Below are 23,210 nucleotides of genomic sequence, written 5' to 3' on the forward strand. Positions count from 1 at the left end.
GTGTCCCTACAATCTAAGTAACTGTAACATTATGCCCCTCATGAAAGCCAACCTTCCAAGTTTACAGCAACGTAAAACTAAAAAAAAGGCTATCTAAGCGTAACGTTTAGGTAGCACTAGACAGCCTAAACATCTCAAATCCTTTCTCTATCTAAATACTCACAAAATACAAATACCGTCAGTGTAACAAAATGTCACACACCTCGATGTGGAACTTGCCCAATAATAATTGAAGACTGCAACCTTTGCGTCGATAAACAATTTACTGTCACAAACATGAACTGCCGCTTTAAAGATGTTATATATGTTTTAATGTATGAGGGTGTGGTGAGCATAATATTGGAGAAACTGGTATATAGCTAGCAGACCGAATCACTATACACAGCAAGTTCAAGATCCAAATGAACGTTGTATAAATGAAAGCAAACACATTGATGAATGTAGGAGTGGCGATTTTACTGTCTTACCGTTTTATATATTGTTTAACGATGAGAAAATAGAGGTTATCACGCCTGTGTGTTTGGGGATGGTAAGTATCCTGTATTAGGAATAAACATTGTATTTAGGAGCCGCGGCGTTTATGTTTAAAAGCTGATGTCTCAGACACTGTTGCCGATGAAGCCACCGATTTCCATCTCTATGTAAACGATAGGAGGTGAGGTGAAATTGGGTTTCACGTCGTGTCCAAGATTATTGCACTTACATAGCGACGTGCATGCACGTGTGTGTGTGTGTGTGTGTGTGTGTGTGTGCCCACTGAGATACCATGCCGCAGTTTTAACATGAATACCCCACTCAGATACAGTATACTGACTCCGAGCCGACCAGTCCTTCTTTTAGCCCCTTAATGCAGAGCACCAGACAGAGTAACAACAAGTACCGTCTTTTAACGTCTTTGGTATGACGCAGCCGGGGATCGAACCCAGGACCTTCCGCTCTCCGGGCGGACGCTCTACCACTAGACCACGGAGGCGGTCCAAACGATGTAAGGGACAGAAGATAATACAGATCTGTCGTTCAGCGATTCAATACCGTGTCTTTTTGTATACTTAATGCTTGTACACCTGAAAAATCACTCGCTTTTATTTTCATAAAATACTCACATCGGATTTTTAGTTCTAGTTCCTCCCTACCCCCAACACACACGCGTACATGATAGAATGTTTGTTTTGAGCTATGCTCTTTTGTTGACCTTAACATGTGTTTCATTCAGCTCAGTTTGAATGTAAATAAATAAAATGACCAATGAATGCCTGATGCAAACTCTTTTATTTACAAATGCGATGACATCAGTTCACAGCTGTGTCCAGTAAGGTCATGGGAGAAATCGGTGACCGGTCAGATTGTGTCATGGAATCTCATGCATATCAGGCGCAGCCACTTCTGAAAATAATTCATATATGTATTTAATTATATGTTTAAATTTTGAACTTACGATTGTAAATAAGGGAAGTAGCATCAGACAGACAGTTTTACATGTGAACTGAACGTAGCATCTGGAAATGAATTTTTCTATTACCGTCAGTACTACTATCGCTATCCCTACCACTAACACTAACACCACTAACACAAACATCACTACCATAAACACTAACACTACAAACACTAACACTACAAACACAAACAATTACACTAACACCACTTAACACCATTAACACTAACACTAACAACACTAACAACGCTATCACTTACACAAACAATTACACCAACGCCACTAACACTAACACAAACAGCACTACCATAAACACTAACACTAACACCATTACACAAACATTAACAATAACGCCACTATCACTAATACAAACACCAACACCACTAACACTAACCCAAACAGCACTACCATAAACACTCACACTAACACCATTAACACAAACACTAACAATAACGCCACTATCACTAATACAAACACCAACACCACTTACACTAACACAAACAGCACTACCATAAACACTCACACTAACACCATCAACACAAACACTAACAATAACGCCACTATCACTAATACAAACACCACTAACACTAACACTAACAGCACTACCATAAACACTAACACTAACACCATTAACACAAACACTAACAATAACGCCACTATCACTAATACAAACACCAACACCACTAACACTAACACAAACAGCACTACCATAAACACTCACACTAACACCATTAACACAAACACTAACAATAACGCCACTATCACTAATACAAACACCAACACCACTTACACTAACACAAACAGCACTACCATAAACACTCACACTAACACCATCAACACAAACACTAACAATAACGCCACTATCACTAATACAAACACCAACACCACTAACACTAACACTAACAGCACTACCATAAACACTAACACTAACACCATTAACACAAACACTAACAATAACAACACTAACACTAACACCACTAACACTAGCACCCACACTAACACCACTGCTACTAACACTACCGTCAATACCTCTAACACCACTACCACTACCACTAACACAAACACTACGATTACTCAAAAATGCTACTAATACTTCTAATATCATGACAGAACTTCCGGTACTGCCGCTATGGCATCTCCCGAAACGACCAGCACCACTCCACTATTGGCCTAATGAAGGGGGCAGCACCACCACACCCTTGGCCTAATGAAGGGGGCAGCACCACCACACCCTTGGCCTCTTGAAGGGGGCAGCACCACTACACCCTTGGCCTAATGAAGGGGGCAGCACCACCACACCCTTGGCCTCATGAAGGGGGCAGCACCACCCCACCCTTGGCCTAATGAAGGGGGCAGCACCACCACACCCTTGGCCTCATGAAGGGGGCAGCACCACCACCACACCCTTGGCCTCATGAAGGGGGCAGCACCACCACACCCTTGGCCTCATGAAGGGGGCAGCACCACCACACCCTTGGCCTCATGAAGGGGGCAGCACCACTACACCCTTGGCCTAATGAAGGGGGCAGCACCACCACACCCTTGGCCTAATGAAGGGGGCAGCACCACCACACCCTTGGCCTCATGAAGGGGGCAGCACCACCACAACCTTGGCCTAATGAAGGGGGCAGCACCACCACATCCTTGGCCTAATGAAGGGGGCAGCACCACCACACCCTTGGCCTCATGAAGGGGGCAGCACCACCACACCCTTGGCCTAATGAAGGGGGCAGCACCACCACACCCTTGGCCTCATGAAGGGGGCAGCAGCACCACCACACCCTTGGCCTCATGAAGGGGGCAGCACCACCACACCCTTGGCCTCATGAAGGGGGCAGCACCACCACACCCTTGGCCTCATGAAGGGGGCAGCACCACTACACCCTTGGCCTAATGAAGGGGGCAGCACCACCACACCCTTGGCCTAATGAAGGGGGCAGCACCACCACACCCTTGGCCTCATGAAGGGGGCAGCACCACCACAACCTTGGCCTAATGAAGGGGGCAGCACCACCACATCCTTGGCCTCATGAAGGGGGCAGCACCACCACCACACCCTTGGCCTAATGAAGGGGGCAGCACCACCCCACCCTTGGCCTCATGAAGGGGGCAGCACCACTACACCCTTGGCCTAATGAAGGGGGCAGCACCACCCCACCCTTGGCCTCATGAAGGGGGCAGCACCACTACACCCTTGGCCTAATGAAGGGGGCAGCACCACCACCACACCCTTGGCCTCATGAAGGGGGCAGCACCACCACCACACCCTTGGCCTCATGAAGGGGGCAGCACCACCACACCCTTGGCCTCATGAAGGGGGCAGCACCACCCCACCCTTGGCCTAATGAAGGGGGCAGCACCACCCCACCCCTGGCCTAATGAAGGGGGCAGCACCACCACACCCTTGGCCTCATGAAGGGGGCAGCACCACCACCACACCCTTGGCCTCATGAAGGGGGCAGCACCACCACCACACCCTTGGCCTCATGAAGGGGGCAGCACCACCACACCCTTGGCCTCATGAAGGGGGCAGCACCACCCCACCCTTGGCCTAATGAAGGGGGCAGCACCACCACACCCTTGGCCTCATGAAGGGGGCAGCACCACCACACCCTTGGCCTCATGAAGGGGGCAGCACCACCCCACCCTTGGCCTCATGAAGGGGGCAGCACCACCACACCCTTGGCCTCATGAAGGGGGCAGCACCACCCCACCCTTGGCCTCATGAAGGGGGCAGCACCACCCCACCCTTGGCCTAATGAAGGGGGCAGCACCACCCCACCCTTGGCCTAATGAAGGGGGCAGCCTAGGCCGCCATCGCTCTACACGTCGTATTAGACGGCGTTATAATAAACACACTGATATCACGAAGAACAAAACATGTACGCACCCAAAACTAACCATCTCAGCGCAGAAATACCTCAGGACAATTTACTTCCAACAACAGCAACACGACACGTATCTTAATAAAACATCTACGCTAAACATAATCCTAGGAATAGGGCACTGTACACAAACATCCAGGGAAACAGCAATATAGCATACAGCAAACTACGGTTATATCGAACACGCTTATAACGAACTGACCGATATAACGAACTTATTTTTAGTCCCGGCCATTTGATGTATATATGCTGTATATATGCTTATAACGAACAACGGTTATAACGAACTAAAATTAGTGGTCCCTTTAAGTTCGTTATAACTGTAGTTTACTGTATATAATATAGTATTAGATTTTTATCATTAGTTTTTCGACACCTAAAAAACATTCTTATATAATAATGTGTACGTAGCAAGGCCCTGTTCAAATCACTCTGTCTAGATGATATTTCCATTACTTACGCGCCACTGTGTTGAGGCTCGAACGTGAGGTTGTCAGATCCAGGGCACGTTGTGGAGCGGCCCTGGCAACGTTTGACGGCGTCGTCCCACACGGTTTTGGCAGGGCAGGGCATGACGAAGATGTTGTAGTTGGAGCAGATGGCGTACACGTTGCAGCCCTTGCAAGACTGGTAGTCACCGTCCTCCAGTCCGGTGCAGTTGGTGATGCAGGGGTACTTGCCTGTGGAGATAATAATAATAATAATAATAATAATAATAATAATAATAATAATAATAATAATAATGATGATGATGATGATAATAATAATAATAATAATAATAATAATAATAATAATAATGATAATAATAATGATGATGATGATAATAATAATAATAATAATAATAATAATAATAATAATAATAATAATAATAATAATAACAACAACAACAACAACAATAATAAACCCAGGGGCATTCTCAAAGTGCTATTATTACCACGGCCACTTGATCAATGTCCAATCAAGAATCATTCTCGGCTCCCTGGGGAGTATACAACACAAGCTGCCTGTTAGGCGCTAATAGGTCAACAACAACATTGCCATCACATCCTACCGGGTACCCATTCACTGCTGGATGAACAGAGGCAAATTTCGAACAAAGTCACTTGCCCAAGGAGACGCACACGTGCTACATGTGCTTCCGTGTGGAGCAGGCACATGCCACGTGCCACATGCCACTATATGGTGCTTAACGTCGCGGTCCAGATTACATCACTTGTATACCGACGAGCATGCATGTGTGTGTGGCTGCTTGTACTTGTCGGGTGAAATAGCGCTGGCCCACTGAGATTGTGTTAGTGTTTTACATAGATACCCAACTCAGACCCACAACACGGATTCCACGAAGACAGGTCCTTGTTGTGTTTTTTTAAAAAAAAATTATGTCAAGCGCCAGGCAAGGAAACAAGAACCACCTGTTAACGTCTTTTGGGTATGACGTGGCCAGAAACGAATCCCCGATCTTCCACTCTCCGGGAAGACACTCTACTAGACCACGGAGGCGGTCTGTGAGTGAGTGCTTCACGCCTCATTGAACAGGTTTACAGCTATAACACGGCGACCTGTATATACCGGATCTTGGCAGGAACGTTGACGTCACGGCATTCCACAGGCGATCATAGTCCCAAGTGTTGCTAACACCAATACTTTAACACAAAATTACAATAGTTGTGGCGCTTAGATCGCTTTGTGGAACGGGACCCTATGCATGTATTGTAACAACCCAAATTCCTTTTCAGTGGACCCTCGAATATCCGGGTTATAACAGGTCTTCAGCATCCCATGCGTGCCGTAAAAGGCGACTATGCGTGTCGTAAAAGGCGATTATGCTTGTCGTAAAAGGCGACTATGCGTGCCGTAAAAGGCGACTATGCTTGTCGTAAAAGGCGACTATGCTTGTCGTAAAAGGCGACTATTCTTGTCGTAAAAGGCGACTATGCTTGTCGTAAAAGGCGACTAACGGGATCGGGTGGTCAGGCTCGCTGACTTGGTTCATACATGTCATCGATCCCAATTGTGTGGATCGATGCTCATGATATCAATCACTGAATTGTCTGGTCCAGACTCGATTATTTACAGACCGCCGTCATATAGCTGGAACATTGCTGAGTGCGGCGTTAAACAACAAACCAACTGATGAGACCAACCAAGCTCATCCCACTCCCAGAACCTCTGACCAAACCAACACAAGTCTCCACCTCCACGTATTTTACCTCCTCATATTAACAGAGGAGTTCACTATCAGGGCATTCCCTACAAACACCTCCTCATTTGCTTCATCACTTACTCATTTTAGGCAGAGCACTTTGTGGGGATTTTGGTCTGCATGTTTTCGATGTCTTTTCACAGCGCTTCAGTGAATCGTCCCACAGCGTCCCGCCGGGACATTTGATGTTATCAGTGAGTTTGCCGTCGTGGCATTTAGCGTACACGTCACAGCCGACACAGGACTGGTACGTCAGGTCAGGCCTCCCAGTGCAGTTCGTCATGCACGGACTTTTCTCTGCAACAAGACCAGGGGCTACTGAAGTCCAAGAAGACACAACTTTATGACTTCATATTTTTTTTAAACAGGGAATTTGATATTAGTGCAGTAGGGGTGATCTCGAATTTTAAGTAGGAGCTCGACATTCATGCTTGCCACACAATTGTCAACTGACGTATAGGGGTGAGGTGAGGTGAAATAGGGTTTAACGTCGCGTTCAAGATTATTGCACTTATATAGCGACGTGCATGCACGTGTGTGTGTTTGTGTGGCTGCTTGTACTCGTCCGGAATGATGCCGATTTATAGTGCTAGCCCACTGAGATACCATGCCGCAGTTTAACATGGATACCCCACTAAGACACAGTATACTGACTCCGAACCGACCAGTCCTTGCTTTAGCCCCTTAATGCCGAGCGCCAGACAGGGTAACAACAAGTACCATATTGTAACGTCTTTTGGTATGACGCGGCCGGGGATCGAACCCCGGACCTTTCCCTCTCTGGGCGGACGCTCTACCAATAGACCACGGAGGCGGTCACTGACGTATTGAACAGAATCACGTAACAGGCATGTTGATTGGTCTGCCACATAACACTAAACACTTCTATAAACAATAGTAATTTCACCTGCTAGAAACTAAACCAATTACATTCTAAAATCTCACAGCATTGTGTGAGCGCCGTCCCTTAGACTTCCCACCATCTTTGCTCCTGTGTTCGAATCCAACCTTTTTAGGTCAGCACCATACCCGTCAACTGGGTAAGGCCAGGTTCACACAGTGCCGTTTGAGATCAGACAGCGCTACGACACGAAAAGTGAAAAAGTCGGATTACTGTCCTCAATGATCTGGAATGTCATATCACGGTCTGAACGCTGTCGTATACGTTCGTAACAGAGTGATGCGGATCGGGAAAGGTCCAGAGAGGTCGGCCAAGCACTCCCGACAGTATGGTGCGTCCGGTAACATTCGGGAAACTCAGCCGATTTTGACTTGTCGGATTACAATCGTGACTATGTCGTGACAGATTCTACTGTATGGGATGAAAATCGTAACAATGTTGCCGAATGCGAACCGTACGGGTACCGTCTTAGTGGGTTCTTTGTGTTCTTGTGGATACATGTATAAAAAAATGTATCACATTATGTCTTTTCCTGTCCCTTTCATAGTGAGTGAGTGAGTAGGGTTTAACGCCGCTTTTAACTGTATTCCAGTTATATCGCGGCGTTTCAGCTTAATGTTGGAAACCCGAAGTGATGCAGGTCTCAGACGTTTACAACTTCGGTGAAACCCACAAGTACGGGTATGGTGCTGACAAACCTGAAAACATAATCGGGACGAACCGGGATTCGAACCCACAATCCTTGGTTTCTGGCGTGCCCAAGGGACGCAACTCTGCACAGCGAATCGCGGCGCCTTAGACGACTGGGCAACCCGTGCCCCCTGTCCCTATCATAATGATGTAAGAAGTGATTGCTTTTTCTGCTCTGAGGGAGTTGATCCTAACTCTATATTGAAAGGCAATGCAAATTTTACAAAAACTACTAATCGAGATATCTTAAAATCAGTACATTAATACATACTTTATTCCAAAAATTTAAACTAACGTTAGTCAATAAATCCCACTTATATATTATGTTTTCTACTCATTACACCAAAGTGATGTCCATTACCAATTGATTTTGTAAACATATTTAGTTCATCATCATGTATTGTTTTGTCTAATGCATTCATGAATATAACTTGTACTGGAGAGGTATTAACACAAGCCTTTTGGCTTGTTCACCGATCCAGATTCATTGAATAAAAATATGTTTAAATTATAGTTGAAACACTCTTCACTCACTCACTACACATGATTTTCTCACCTCCCGGGGGGCATGTTGAAGAAGCGTGCTCGCACCGTTTGTAGAAATCGTCCCACACCAGGTGGGCGGGGCAGGTCCTGTTGTCGTACAGATGGCCATAGGCGCATGAGGCGAAGACACGGCATCCAATGCAAGACTGGTAGTCGCCATAAGGAACCCCGGCACAGCCCGATACACACCGGTCAGAAGCTGCAACAATGTTCAGAATATGTCCATCGTTTTACAACATATTCCTTTGGCTGCATAGAAAATGTTTCTCGGGAACATGTATCCCAAGTGAGAAGGGCGGTAGGACCTTTCTTGTTCAAAACAAGAGGGATCAGAGACACTTTATATCACGTCACCCCAACCTAGACAGCATGGACAGAAGTGGATATGGGATCAATGTTTGACTCATAAACTGTGTCATAAAATATGATTAATGAACACTGTTCAAGTCCCACAGAGGACATCCTTACCTTGTCAGCTTGCTGATGCGGTTAACCTCTTTGGTCATGTGGACAAGGCGTTCGAACTCGGATCCTGGTTCGAATCCCATCACAGGACTCGGAAATTTGATGGCCACTACATACTGATTACATAATTTCTGTTGACGGCCATTTATTTAATTCAATTTTTAAAAGGCATAAAGCGGAGTGAAGCGGAGTGAAGCGGAGTGAATTTTTTGTTTGGAAATGTACAAGCAAACTTCTTCTTCCATAGCCGAGGTGGCTAGTATTTAGGGTACATGGGTTCAGTTAAGTGTACAGGCAAGACAGACTGTCGATCTACACAACTGGGCGCAAATTAAACTTGGCCCTTCAATACAATGTCATTTGTCAAGAACAGATAACAAGAGTCATGAATTGCTTGATAGGCATAACTTAGAAATTGACGGATGAGAAAGTAGACACAATTTAAAAAAGCAAAACAAAAACAGCAAAAAATGAATGGTTTGATAGGCGTTACTTATAATTAGAAATTGACGGATAACAAAGTGAACACAATTTATGGATAACAACTTCTTTAATTCTGAAAAGGCGTCGTTTCCGTATAGATCCAAACACAGTTGTCAAGCAGTCTTTAACAAGAATCATTTTCACAAAACGCGGGAATTTTGAAAAGATATATTTGATAGGTATTAAAAACGAAGTACATGCAGGATTTAATGTGACGCATCGATGCGTGAGAAATATTAACTCTTTTAGGCTTGAGGGAGAGAGCGAGGTAAGTATATTCAGCAAACATGGATGTTACGTAGGCTCAATGGGCGATATTTTGTTCCTTAGCACAACTATCTCTCTGAAATGATACCTGTCGCTTCCCGGTTCCCGGATCAATGTGCGCTGCGACAACAAGTGACATGTAGAGACGGAGCCAAGCTAAAACGTCACCCTGTTGCACCGTCATTCAAAAACGTTCGTTTACTACTGAATATTTTTAACTGGTACTTTTTGTAGTGATTATTAGTATATAAACATTTATTCAGTCTTTAACTAAAAAAGGTCGTCTTTTAAACGCTGACGTAACATATTAAATAATACGGTTTTATTACCCCATGTTTGAAAATGCCCAAATGTTTGACCTCATCCTAATCGAAAAATAACGGTTAAAAGTTGCTGTATCCACATCATTGTACAACCGCAACATATTATAACGGTTGTTTTAGTAAACGAGATTCCTGCATATTGATAAGAGACATATTTGACACATTTTAAAACAGCAAGCGACTGAATAGAATTATCTACCACATTCGCTAACGCATCATTATTTGAAGTTGAACACGCTTACATTCATACAATGGAACTTCGTCTTTTATTACATGGCTCTATGTCACTAAACCCCCAAATTCAGCCCCGTATGAAAGTACTGGTGTCACCCTAGCTTCAAATAATTTGAAGTAAAAGTGATGCGAGTATGGTTTCAGGTAACGTATACTACTTGACCTTGACCTTGACCTACAGGACCTTAACACTTTCCCTTCCCGAATTGCAATAGTATTAAAGCCTTCGACCACAGTAAGTCCATGCGGATATGTCCTAATGCATTTGTTTATGCTAATTGCTTTACACAAAACAGGTAACACTCTATAGTATGACGTCATGCATGTGACCAAGGGAGGCAACTCTACACAGCAAATTGCGGCGCCTCAGACAACTGGGCCACTAATGCACCCTTAAAGGAGGCGGTTTATTCATAAACATAGTTTCATTCGAGGAGTAAGTGAATATGTTTACCTGGACCGGGATTTAAACCCACAATCATAGGGTCTGTCGTGACCAAGGGAGACAACTCTACACAGCAAATTACGGCGCCTCAGACAACTGGGCCACCCATGCACCCTTAAAGGATGCGGTTTATTCATAAATATATTTTCATTCAACGAAGAAGTGAATATGTTTACCTGGACCAGGATTTAAACCCACAATCATAGGGTATGTCTTGACCAAGGGAGGCAACTCTACACAGCAAATTGCGGCGCCTCAGACAACTGGGCCACCCATGCACCCTTAAAGGATGCGGTTTATTCATAAAACTATTTTCATCCGAGGAGGAAGTGAATATGTTTACCTGGACTGGGCGTGGGCCCGGGACCGGGACCGGGAGAAGGCCCGGGGCAGGTGGCGGAGATCTTCTCACATCTCTTCAGAGAATCGTCCCAATATGTTCCAGGGGAGCATTTATGCAGGCTGATTTGTCCCTGACAGCACGTGGCATATAGGCTGCACCCCTTACATGACTGGTAGCTCCCGTCAGGTCGACCCGTGCAGTTCGTTATGCAGGGGTTGTTAGCTGGAATTATTCAGAACGTGCTATTAACAATCGGTTGTATGTTTCATTGTGCGATGGCCAGAGTAGATCCGGGGTAGAATAGGTCTTCATCAACCCATGCTTGCCGTAAAAGGCGACTATGCTTGTCGTAAGACGTGACTAACGGGTTCGGGTGGTCAGGCTCGCTGACTTGGTTGATGCATGTCATCGTATCCCAATTACATGGATAGATGCTCATGATATCAATCCCTGGATTGTCTGGTCCCGACTCGATTATTTACAGACCGCCGTCATATAGCTGGAATATTGCTGTGTGTGGCGTTAAACAACAAAGAAACAAAATAAAAAAGCATTTTGCGGATAATTATCAACAGTATTACGTTGACGCTTGGTAACATTTGTCCGATACTGGTTATAACTGCATAAAACAGGGATATTTTCCTTCTCGTCAATTGACGTGCAGTTAATAAAGTTAATACTTATGAATTCGTAAAGTATATATATAAACACCTACGTCCTTGGGGACACGTCGACGACGTCCTCTGGCAACGTTTTGCTTCGTCGTCCCATACTGTCCAACAAGGGCACTTCAATCGAATGGGGAACCCATATAAGCAGGCGGTGTAATGACGACAGTCAGTACAAGACTGGTATTTACCGTTGGGGATACCCTTGCAATTTTGCAGGCAGCGCTGTCGGGCTGTACAAAAAATATTGAATACAATGTTTTCATTTATGAAGTAAGACGAAGTTATCCACTTTAAGTGTGAGTCGGTGAGTGAAAATGTTCTAAAGCCCCTTAAGCAACATTCCATCAATATTCCATCAATATTCCAGCAACACTTCAGCAATATTCCAGCAATATTTCAACAATATTTCATCAGTATTCTAGCATACAATTTCAATAGTATTCCAGCAATATTCCATCAGTTTTCAGCAATACCCCAACAGTATTTCAGCAATACTCCAACAGTATTTCAGCAATATTCCAGTGATTCCCCAAGTGTGAAGCCCTGTGTCACTTTTAAAACGCAGCTGGAATATTTCTAAAAACGGCGTGAAATCATACTCACTTACTCACTCATTCACTCACTCACTCATTCAGCAGCTAAACTAAAAGTAGAAATTTACCGGAATCCAAACCGAAGATTTCAAACATCCGGCCAAAGAAATGACTGCCTTGGACATACCTGACACTCCGCAAATCACCAGCAGCATCACACCGATGACATAAACTCCCCCGGCCATGCTGTGAGATCTGCAACAAAACGACGATGTTATTCTCTTAAACATACAGACAAATACAGCCAGTAGAGTTGGTTGGTTTGTTGTTTACGCCGCACTCAGCAATATTACAGCTATATGACGGCGGTCTGTAAATAATCGAGTCTGGACCAGACAATCCAGTGATTGATATCATGAGCATGGATCCACCCAATCGGTATTGATGACATGCATCGACCAAGTCATCGAGCCTGACCACCCGATCCCGTTAGTCGCCTTTTACCACAAGCATAGTCACCTTTTACGGCAAGCATGGGTTGCTGAAGAGCTATTCCTCCCCGAATCTTCAAGTGACCAGCCATTAGAGCAAACAACGCCGCTTTGCGAGATATTGAGAAACTAAATACAGATTTTTATACGAGCATGTGTGTCATACTGAGCGAAGGTACTTCATGAAGTCTCACACAAGTTTCGTAAAATCACGCACACACACACACACACACACACACACACACACACACACACACACACACACACACACACACACACACACACACACACACACACTAATTAATTAATGCGAGCAAAGACCAGTCGCATTTTTCGCATTTAATTCACGTTCGCGTTAATTTCAAGATTTACAGTATTTGCGTGTTACGCGTCACAATGTTACAGATTAATTATATATAAATTCAATACATAAGTAAAATACGTACCGCCCAGCGTTAGGGCCGGGCTTATGAGACACGATGAAAACATGCAAAACATATAATTCATAAAACGTATGAAGCTATAACAATTTCAGCGCTATATAAGTATTGTTAAAAACAGTTCATATAAAAGATAATAATCGTTTAAACATTACTAAAAGAGTCTTATATCAACAGTACTGTAAGTCGTCCGATTTCAATATAAAACATACCTTACGCATATCGTCAAGGGTATAAAAACTTAAGGATACATTTGAAGCTTCATACAATGATTCCTATCTTAAATCTTCATAAAAAGGACAACGTATAAGAAAGTGCTTTTCAACTTCAAAAGTGCGGATATTTAAAGCATTAAAACAATATTTACAACTTCTATCACGTAGTAGGGTTGGTGGTTTAGAATAGCATCCAGTTTCTATAGCAAGGGGTACCAGGTAAAATTCCACATCGGAAAATGGCTTAAAACACGGCGTTAGATTTGGCATTACCAACGTTATCAACATATTACTAGCCTGGAAGCAGACGCCGAAACGCTGTAAGCTTCCTTCCAAAACACACCTATGATACCCGTATGAAAAATATCACCATCGAATAACCTTTTTTCTGTCAGTATCGTTTTAGACACCATCAAACATAGGTGTATACTTTCTTTTACCCGGCGGGGGGCACGGGTGGCCCAGTCGTCTAAGGCGCCGCGATTCGCTGTTCAGAATTGCGTCCCTTGGGCACGCCAGTAACATAAGATTGTCGGTTCGAATCCCGATCCACCTGATTATGTTTCTAGGTTTGTCAGCACCATACCCGTGCTCGTGGGTTTCACCGAAGTGGTAAACGTCTGAGACCTGCATCACTTCGGGCTTTCAACCCACATTAAGCTGACACCCTAACTGGAATACTGTTAAAAGCGGCGTTAAACCCATCTCACTCCCTCACTAGTCCAACCCGGCAGTTAATATGACGGTGGCCTATTAATAATCGAGTCTGGATCCGACAAACCGGTGATTGAAATCACGACGTTCGCGCCTCACCGTCAGGCAATCAACGCAGTCACAGAACCAGACCACCTGATCGCTTAAGTCGACTCTTATGACAAGCATGGGCTACTGGGTTCTGTTTTAACCCGGAATCTTCACGTGTCCAATATAAGTGAGTGAGTGAGTGAGTTAAAATTTTAAGTCACATTGGCAATATTTCAGTCATATCGTGACTATCAATAGTTAAACATAATACATATATTGAAACTTATATAAAAACCTGCCAACGAAGGACAGTCAAATAACTAGACTTATCACAGAAATATATTTTAAAAAAGGTATAGAATCATAAAATTGATAGCACTAAATATAACATCACGGTATAAAAACGGACTGTAGATCGCCAGCAACTGAAGTTAGATCACCATACTAGGTACCATGGGGACTTACAGTACTTTAGCTTCCTGCATGGAAGTGTCCAATATAAAGATACATATATATTCTATGATATGTGAAAGAAAATGGAAAATGGAAAAGTTTCTGAATATTTAGGCACAAATCTAAATTTACAATAGAATATGATTTACATTTAAAACATGAGGAGTGAATTGAGTTTACGGTTACTTTTAACAGTATTCCAGTCATATCACGGCGTGTCAGCTCAATGTGGGAGGAAAGCCCGAAGTGATGCAGGTCTCAGACGTTTACTACTTTGGTGAACTCTACGAGCGGAGGTATGGTTCTGACAAACCTAGAAACATAAACGGGGAGAACCGGGATTCGAAGCCAAGATCATAGGTTTCTAGGCCAACCTCCTCACAGCGATAGCCCGTTCGCGGAGCTCTCTATTCTATCGCTGCAACCAGTCAAAACTCCCCACTGTGAATAGGTGGCCACAACCATGCATGGAGTTGAACTCGCAACCGAATGACCGTTATGTTTACAAACAAGCGACGACTGTCGTGACGCCGAATACACTTATCGCTGCTAAATTACTTTCTCAATTTGAATTTCTGTTTCATTAAAACTACCGTGTTATTTATATAGTAAGAATGTAAGAGAAAAGTTGGTTGATTTTCCGTTAGTCTGCAATCTCGAACCAATCTGATTATTAAAACAACAAAGTAAATTCATCTGGAAAACATGGTCAGTCGTAAACCTTTTCAAAATGAAATATGATGGCATTCCCAAAGACATAAACATAAGTATCAACGTTACTACGTTTTGGGTTGGAGGGCAAATTTCAAGATTCTTCTAATGGCCGCGCCCACAGCGATGTTACAGAGAGTGTAACGAAGGTGTCACGCGCTGGGAAGGAGCTGGGTTTCTGGCGTACAAAGGGACGCAACTCTACACAGTGAATTGTAGTCTCTCAATCTACTAGGCCACCCGTGCCCCCAAAACAACATAAAACTCCATCTTACCTGTTGTGTTTCTGTGTGGAGATGAGGTTTGTGAATAGCTACATGCTATCACCTACTATATACTATTTTTCTAAATATCACGTGAGGATTTTCTGGGCATAACAATTCCCCGTGACTCCCATCTCATGATGCGCCTCTGGCGAGCTGTCATTTCCGTTGCCAGGAAACGCCTCTCGCAATTCAGAGTTGTCTGTGGTTTTAGTGTTTCACGTATTTCGACAGGATATAATGACCTTGCACATTTTACAGGCAAGCATTATTTGGATCTATTTTGCGTATATATGTCATCAAATACCGTGTATACACTTGTATCAAAAGCACGAGGACACTTAAAATTACAATCCAATTCATCAGGATGATTGTCGTTTAAACATAAACCACTAAAAGAGGGAAAAAAGTGTGATGTTGGTGTGGGGTTGGGGGAGGGGTGGGTGTGTTGGTGTGGGGTTGAGGTAGGGGTGGTTAAAAGATATTTATTGTTTTCTCTTCCAAATTATATCTCACACTTACTGAATAACTGTATCTCAGGAGAGTTATATTTCAAACTCTGAGCAGGGTTGCCAAATAGTAACTATGAAATAAAATGGGGGCGGTCGGGTAGCCAAGTGGTTAAAGCGCTCGCTCGTCACGCCGACGACGCGGGTTCGATTCCTCACATGGGTACATTGTGTGGAGCCCATTTCTGGTGTTCCTCGCTGTAAAATTGCTGGAATTTGGCTAAAAGCCACGTAAAACCTCACTCACTCAATATGAAATAAAATGAATTAACCGATTTATGGCGCATCAATTGTGTCTGATAGCAGGTGAGGTGAAATGGGGTTTAAGAAACGCGTCCAAGATTATTGCACTTATATAGCGACGTGCATGCACGTGTATATGTGTGTGTGTGGCTGCTTGTACTAGTCCGGACTGATGCCGATTTATAGTGCTAGCACACTGAGATACCATGCCGGAGTTTAACATGAATACCCCACTCAGACACAGTATACTGACTCCGAGCCGACCAGTCCTTGTTTTAGCCCCTTAATGCCGAGCGCCAGACAGGGTAACAACAAGTACCATCTTTTAACGTCTTTTGGTATGACCCGGCCGGGGATCGAACCCCGGACCTTCCGCTCTCCGGGCGGACGCTCTACCATTAGACCACGGAGGCGGCCTTTGTGTCTGATAGCATGTGCAGGGATATATACTACTCAAAATAAGTTCAGGATCACCCGATTCTTTCATATTGGTAATGTTAATCTGTCATGGCATGAGAGATTAACCATTGTAATGTGGAAGAAGCAGGTGATCCTTAACTTTTTTGAGTAGTATATATACGGATCTCTATGATATACAATCAACCAGGTAACACACTGTTGATCCATATAGGGGGCTCCTCACATATACACACGGATCCAGGAAGTGCCCCCCGCCCCACTTTCTTAACTCTTACACATACAAAATAATAATTATTTGACTAATTTTGAGCTAATAACCTGAATTAGTTTCCCGACTTATGTGCCATCTACGTTTCGAAAACGTGATTGTGACAATAGTTAGCTGGTTTCTGGGACGTACGAAGTTGTCCCTCTCAATTGCATGGTCTAGGTGTCAGCCCACCCCACCCCACCCCACCCCACCCCACCCCTGTCCCTACACACCACAAGTCACGCGTTGCCTAATGCCCACGAGGTCTCGGCATGAGGACACATCAACACAACACGACAACACGGATATGAATAACTCTCGAACCATGTCACGATGAGTCGGTCACGTGTGTTTGAGCAATGTTTAGATTTACATTATCTCTCAAAGTAAACATACAGATGCATGTTATGAAATGAATAAATGCTGCACATTTCATTTATTCATTCATTCATTCATTTATTCATTCATTCATTCATTCACACATTATATAAGTGGTATGATGTTCAAAGCGGCGTTTAACATAACTTACTCACTCACACATTACCCTATTACGTCATGATATAAGTTACTTAATGTTCAAAGTGACTTTGTCTCTTTGCACCATACTTGAAGCTATTGTTCAATACGATTTTAGACATGGGTGTGTTTCCTGAATCTTGGAATATAAGCATGATTATTTCATTATATAAATCTGGGTCAGTTGGTGAACCAAATAATTATAGAGGCATTTCACTACTAAATGTTATGGGAAATATCTTCACGTCAATCATAGAAAAACGTTTGAGAATCTCGATGGAAGTAAATGATTAACTGTCCGAGTCTCAAGCAGGGTTCCGACCAAACTACTCTACTGTTGATAACTTGTTTGTTTTACAAGTTCTTTGTTCTAAATATTTGTGCAGAACCAGAGGTCGTGTTTATTGTGTATTTATTGACTTTAAAAAAGCTTTTGACTATGTGAATAGGAAAACATTGATGTATTTACTTATTACTAAGGGATGTCATGGTAAAATGTCTGTATGTATAAAATGTCAGCGCATGTATAAAGATCAATAATGAACGTACGGACTGCTTTACAACATCCTCCGGTGTACGACAAGGTTGTGTTTTAATTCCGTTGTTGTTTATATGTTTCATAAATGAACTTGCTATAGAGTTGCAAAATAGTTGTCAACATGGGATATTTGTAACATAAGAAATAATGGACATTATGTTCCTTCTCTTTGCTGATGATGTTGTAATGTTTTCCTATTCTGTTAATGGCTTGCAAAAACAGTTAAATTTTTTACGGAGTTGCTGTTCAAAATGGAGCCTTGAAGTAAATCTGAATAAAACCAATGTCGTATTTTTTAGAAAAGTTGGTATTGTTGCAAAACATGAAAAGTGGTTTCTTGGTTCGTCTGCCTTGAGTGTAGCCACCTACTATAAATATTTAATATTCAAAGTGACGTAATCTTCACATAATGGACAGGAACATGGAAATGATATCTTACCAATCACATGTACTGCTAGACAAATTGGCGATTTCAGTACGAAACTCATCCTTAGTTTCATAACAGTTTGAAAATGAAAACGCCCAGAAGCTCTCTCACCACAGTGACTCTGTGTGGTGGCAGAGAACCTGAACCTCACATGCCGTTGAACAATACACATACAAAACAAACGCTTGGGTGAAATTTATTTATTTATAAAAACTTAAATGCTTAATACATATTGATTGACAGATAGTATGTTTAAAATATGAATATAAAAACATATGTTGCAGACATACACGCTTAACAAAACCATGTGGACATGAAATGATATATTCGTTGTTTGAAACATTATCATCCAAAACAAAATAAATATGCCAGTTTGTCGTCCTGGCGTGCCGCAGATTGGAGATTGGAGGGGTGTTATCAGACAAGGAAATGGAATGAATAATGTTAGCAATTTGTTTACCAAATTAAGGAAGCATTGTTTGAAATTAAACACGGAATGAAAATAATAACAATATTAATGCATGCATTTTATTCTCAAAAATCCCAAAGTGTACATGTAGTTAAAACATCATTTCCTGTGATGAGGTGTTTAAGAGAACGTCACATTGGTTGTGCTTAAGAACACGCGAAAGAGGTGATGTTTCAGAACACGTTAATTTTAAGAACACGTAACAGGGGCGGTGTTTTAAGTACACGTCAAAGAGGTGTTTTAAGAACACGTCATGGAGGTGGTGTTTTAGGAACACGTCATAGAGGTGGTGTTTTAGGAACACATCATAGAGGTGGTGTTTTAAGAACACATCATAGAGGTGGTGTTTTAAGAACACGTCATCGAGGTGGTGTTTTAAGAACACGTCATAGAGGCGGCGTTTTAAGAGCACGTCATAGAGGTGGTGTTTTAAGAACACCTCATCGAGGTGATGCTTTAAGAACACGTCTTCGAGGGGATGTTTTAAGAATACGTCATCGAGGTGATGTTTTAAGAGCACGTCATCGAGGTGGTGTTTTAGGAATACGTCATAGAGGTGATGTTTTGAGAGCACGTCATAGAGGTGGTGTTTTAAGAGCACGTCATCGAGGTGGCGTTTAAAGAGCACGTCATCGAGGTGGCGTTTTAAGAACACGCCAAAGAGGAGGTGGTGTTTAAAGAGCACGTCATCGAGGTGGTGTTTTAGGAATACGCCATCGAGGTGGTGTTTTAGGAACACATTACAGAGGCGGTGCTTTAAGAACACGTAACAGTTGTGGCGTTTTAAGAAAACATCATCGAGATTGTGTCTTCAGAACACATTTCAGAGGCGGTGTTTTAAGAACACGTTGTAGAGGTTCTATCGCAGACCTTGCGGCTGTCATCCCACACAAGGTCGGTTGTCGAAGAGGCGGCCACCGTTACAACTGACGTACCCGTTGCAGCCGTTGCAGGATTGGTAGTCACCGTCGGCGACGCCGTTGCAGGAGCTGACACAGGGGTTTCTGTAGCAGAAATAGGTAATTATGCATTGCATTGACACGATATGTAACTGTCGTTGAGCTTCGTCGTCAAGGAGACGGGGACGCTCACTGAGTGGGTCAACTGTCTCCCGTCTACATGAACCAGTAACATGCGGTGACCGACGTCTTGTAGGTTGCTATTGGACGAAACTAAACAGTGCAGTCAATTGTCCTCTGTATTTGTCGAACGTAAACAAATGGCAGGCTATGCGATCGGTTGGTTGGTTTGTTGTTTAACGCCGCACTCAACAATAATCCAGCTATATGACGGCGGTCTGTAAATAATCGAGTCTGGACCAGGCAATCCAGTGATTAATATCATGAGCATCGACCCACGCAATTGGGATCGCTGACATGCATCAACCAAGTCAGCGAGCCTGACCACCCGATCCCGTTAGTCGCCTTTTACGACAAGCATAGTCACCTTTTACTGCAAGCATGGGTTGGCAGACTATTGGAATGTTTGTGAAGTAAAATTACTCTCACCAAAGTTAAAAAAGTAGTAAGTGAATTTCGCAGCAGTCAGCACTACTAGAGCTGTATAACGGCGAATGTAAAAGTTGACTCTCGATTGGTTGTCAAGACCCACAAATGCCCATGTTACAAGGCGCCGCAATTAGCTGACCAGACACCTGGGACCGTAATTGATCCTTTATCATGAGTTTCACCCAAGTATTAGACTAGCATCATTCTGACTTTCCTCGCACATCAAACTGGCACTCCGTGTTGTAACTGTAATACTGTTGAAAGCGACGGTACACCCAACTCACTCACTCACTCATTGTACTCACGGGGGGCAGGTGCTTGAAGTCATCTCACAGCGTTTGAGGGTGTCATCCCACACGGTGCCAGCAACGCAGGGTCGGTTGTCGTACATGTAGCCGTTGGCACACGTCGCGTACACGTTGCAGCCGTTGCAGGATTGGTAGTCTCCGCTGGGGCGGCCTGAACACGCTGAGATACATGGGTTGTTGGCAACTGAAAGAGGACACCTCGTTTATATAATGTGTTCGCTTAATCGACGTGAAGTGAGTGAGTGGTTAATAGAGTGAGCAGAGACATGCTAGTCCTGAAATCCTGTTCCAAGTAGCGTTTCACTCACTCACTCACTCACTCAGCATGTGCGAGGTAACATGCAGTATAATATGCATGATTGTGATTATGATTATGATTATTATTAAGATTATCAAAAAGGACAAGATCAGGTTTGTTGGCCTGGCTACGTCTGAGGTTGTAAATGGGCCTATATTATTATTAGTAGTATTAGTAGTAGAAGTAGTAGTAGTAGTAGTAGCAGTATTAGTATTAGTATTAGTAGTAGTGGTAGTAGTGTTAGTAGTAGTAGTAGTGGTAGTAGTGGTAGTAGTCGTGGTAGTAGTAGTAGTGGTAGTAGTAGTAGTAGTAGTGGTAGTAGTAGTAGTAGTAGTAGTAGTAGTGGTAGTGGTAGTAGTAGTGGTAGTAGTGGTAGTAGTCGTGGTAGTAGTAGTAGTAGTAGTAGTGGTAGTAGCAGTAGTAGTAGTAGTAGTAGTAGTAGTGGTGGTAGTAGTAGTAGTAGTGGTAGTAGTAGTAGTACTCGTGGTAGTAGTAGTAGTAGTAGTAGTAGTAGTAGTGGTAGTAGTAGTAGTAGTAATAGACCTGTAGTAGTAGTAGTAGTAGTAGTAGTAGTAGCAGTAGTAGTAGTAGTAGTAGTGGTAGTAGTAGTGGTAGTAGTAGAGTAGTGACGATATCATTATCAGTTGTTCCCATGGCACATTTCAAAGGGATATAAATGGCGATCGTTCAGCTTTAATACACAATAATAATGATTTTATCGCAGGTAAACGAAATGGATTAAAGGGTTTGCATAATACCGATACATCACGACGTGACGGCACACTGTTGCCAGAAATCCAAAGGGTAAAGTACTGAAAGACCAAGTGTCATAATCGGGACTTATCTGGTATTGTAAATCTCGACAAGCGGATCCTGTCGCAGCCAAGGGACACAACTTTACAGTAAAAGTAGCAGCGTGTACCACTACTGGGTGACTCGTCCCCACACTGCGGTAATAATATAGAACACGCATACAGACGAATAAAACAGACGAAGCAATAACAATATAAGTGAGTGATTATGTTTTACGCCGCAGTATTCCAACAGTAAATAAAGGAACAAAACCCTTTCCATTTCCAATAGATATCTGCATAAAGCAGAGTCGATTGTACGAGGGGGCACGGGTGGCCCAGTCGTCTAAGACTCAGCGATTCGCTGTGTAGAGTTGCGTCCCTTGGGCACGCCAGAAAGCTATGATTGTGGGTTGGAATCCCGGTTCGCCCCGATTATGTTTCTAGGTTTGTCAGCACCATACCCGTGCTCGTGGGTTTCACCGCAGTGGTAAACATCTGAGACCTGCATCACTTAGGGCTTTCCTCCCACATTACGCCGTGATATAACTGGAATACTGTTAAAAGCGGCGTTAAACCCAACTCACGATTGTACGATTCCGACTATATCATAAGCATGTGATTATGAATCAAGTAGTGATGACACCAAAATGTAAGCCTATCCTGCCCAGCTGGTGACACAGGCAAAAGCAGGTCAATTGGTCACATGACAAAGACACAGGAACACATTTACACGTTAAAATAACGAATTACATCAGACATCACTGATGCGTCAAATTTGAAATTTCCCTTACGTGTAAGCATAGAAGGAAACCATGTGAGGAATCAAAGCGAGGCATTTAGTGTGACAAGCCACCCAACCCCCCAACAATGAGTGAGGAGAACATACCTGCTACTGCATACACACTGTAAATAACAGCAACGACAAGGAGCTGGTTGGCAGCCATGCTGAGGAGTATTCTGAAATAAGTAAAAAGTCCGTTAGCCATTCGAAGACACGTAAGGCATTAAAAGACATTCTGACCGCCTCCGTGGTCTAGTGGTAGAGCGTCCGCCAGGAGAGCGGAAGGTCCGGGGTTCGATCCCCAGCCGCGTCATACCAAAGTACGTTAAAAGATGGTACTTGTTGTTACCCTGTCTGGCGCTTAGGAATTATTTCACTTAACGTCACTTGTCTTATTTAGGAACGTTCTTT

The 23,210-nt window shown here is 43.4% G+C and overlaps 2 protein-coding genes across 3 annotated transcripts; both read right to left on the bottom strand.

Annotated features, from left to right (window-relative positions):
* Positions 1-1,257: 1,257 nt before the first annotated feature.
* On the bottom strand, positions 1,258-15,875 carry LOC139472614 (proprotein convertase subtilisin/kexin type 5-like). 2 transcript variants are annotated; one of them, XM_071255076.1, is made up of 8 exons: positions 15,751-15,875; positions 12,609-12,676; positions 11,933-12,118; positions 11,218-11,439; positions 8,668-8,856; positions 6,602-6,817; positions 4,778-4,997; positions 1,258-1,380 (listed from the first exon to the last, which is right to left on the bottom strand). In XM_071255076.1, the coding sequence occupies exons 2-8, from the start codon at positions 12,664-12,666 to the stop codon at positions 1,368-1,370; spliced, it is 1,104 nt and encodes a 367-aa protein (XP_071111177.1). In that variant the 5' UTR covers positions 12,667-12,676; positions 15,751-15,875; the 3' UTR covers positions 1,258-1,367. The 2 variants fall into 2 exon arrangements, with proteins under 2 accessions (XP_071111177.1, XP_071111176.1); XM_071255075.1 differs by having other exon boundaries at positions 1,258-1,383.
* Positions 15,876-19,990: 4,115 nt separating this feature from the next.
* Positions 19,991-22,962, bottom strand: LOC139472623 (uncharacterized). The gene is made up of 3 exons (XM_071255090.1): positions 22,905-22,962; positions 20,924-21,110; positions 19,991-20,114 (listed from the first exon to the last, which is right to left on the bottom strand). The coding sequence occupies exons 1-3, from the start codon at positions 22,960-22,962 to the stop codon at positions 19,991-19,993; spliced, it is 369 nt and encodes a 122-aa protein (XP_071111191.1).
* Between the last annotated feature and the right edge of the window lie 248 nt (positions 22,963-23,210).

This window comes from Haliotis cracherodii, unplaced genomic scaffold, assembly GCF_022045235.1.
Source record: "Haliotis cracherodii isolate W230 unplaced genomic scaffold, xgHalCrac1.p SCAF_25, whole genome shotgun sequence".
Taxonomy (NCBI): Eukaryota; Metazoa; Mollusca; class Gastropoda; order Lepetellida; family Haliotidae; genus Haliotis; species Haliotis cracherodii.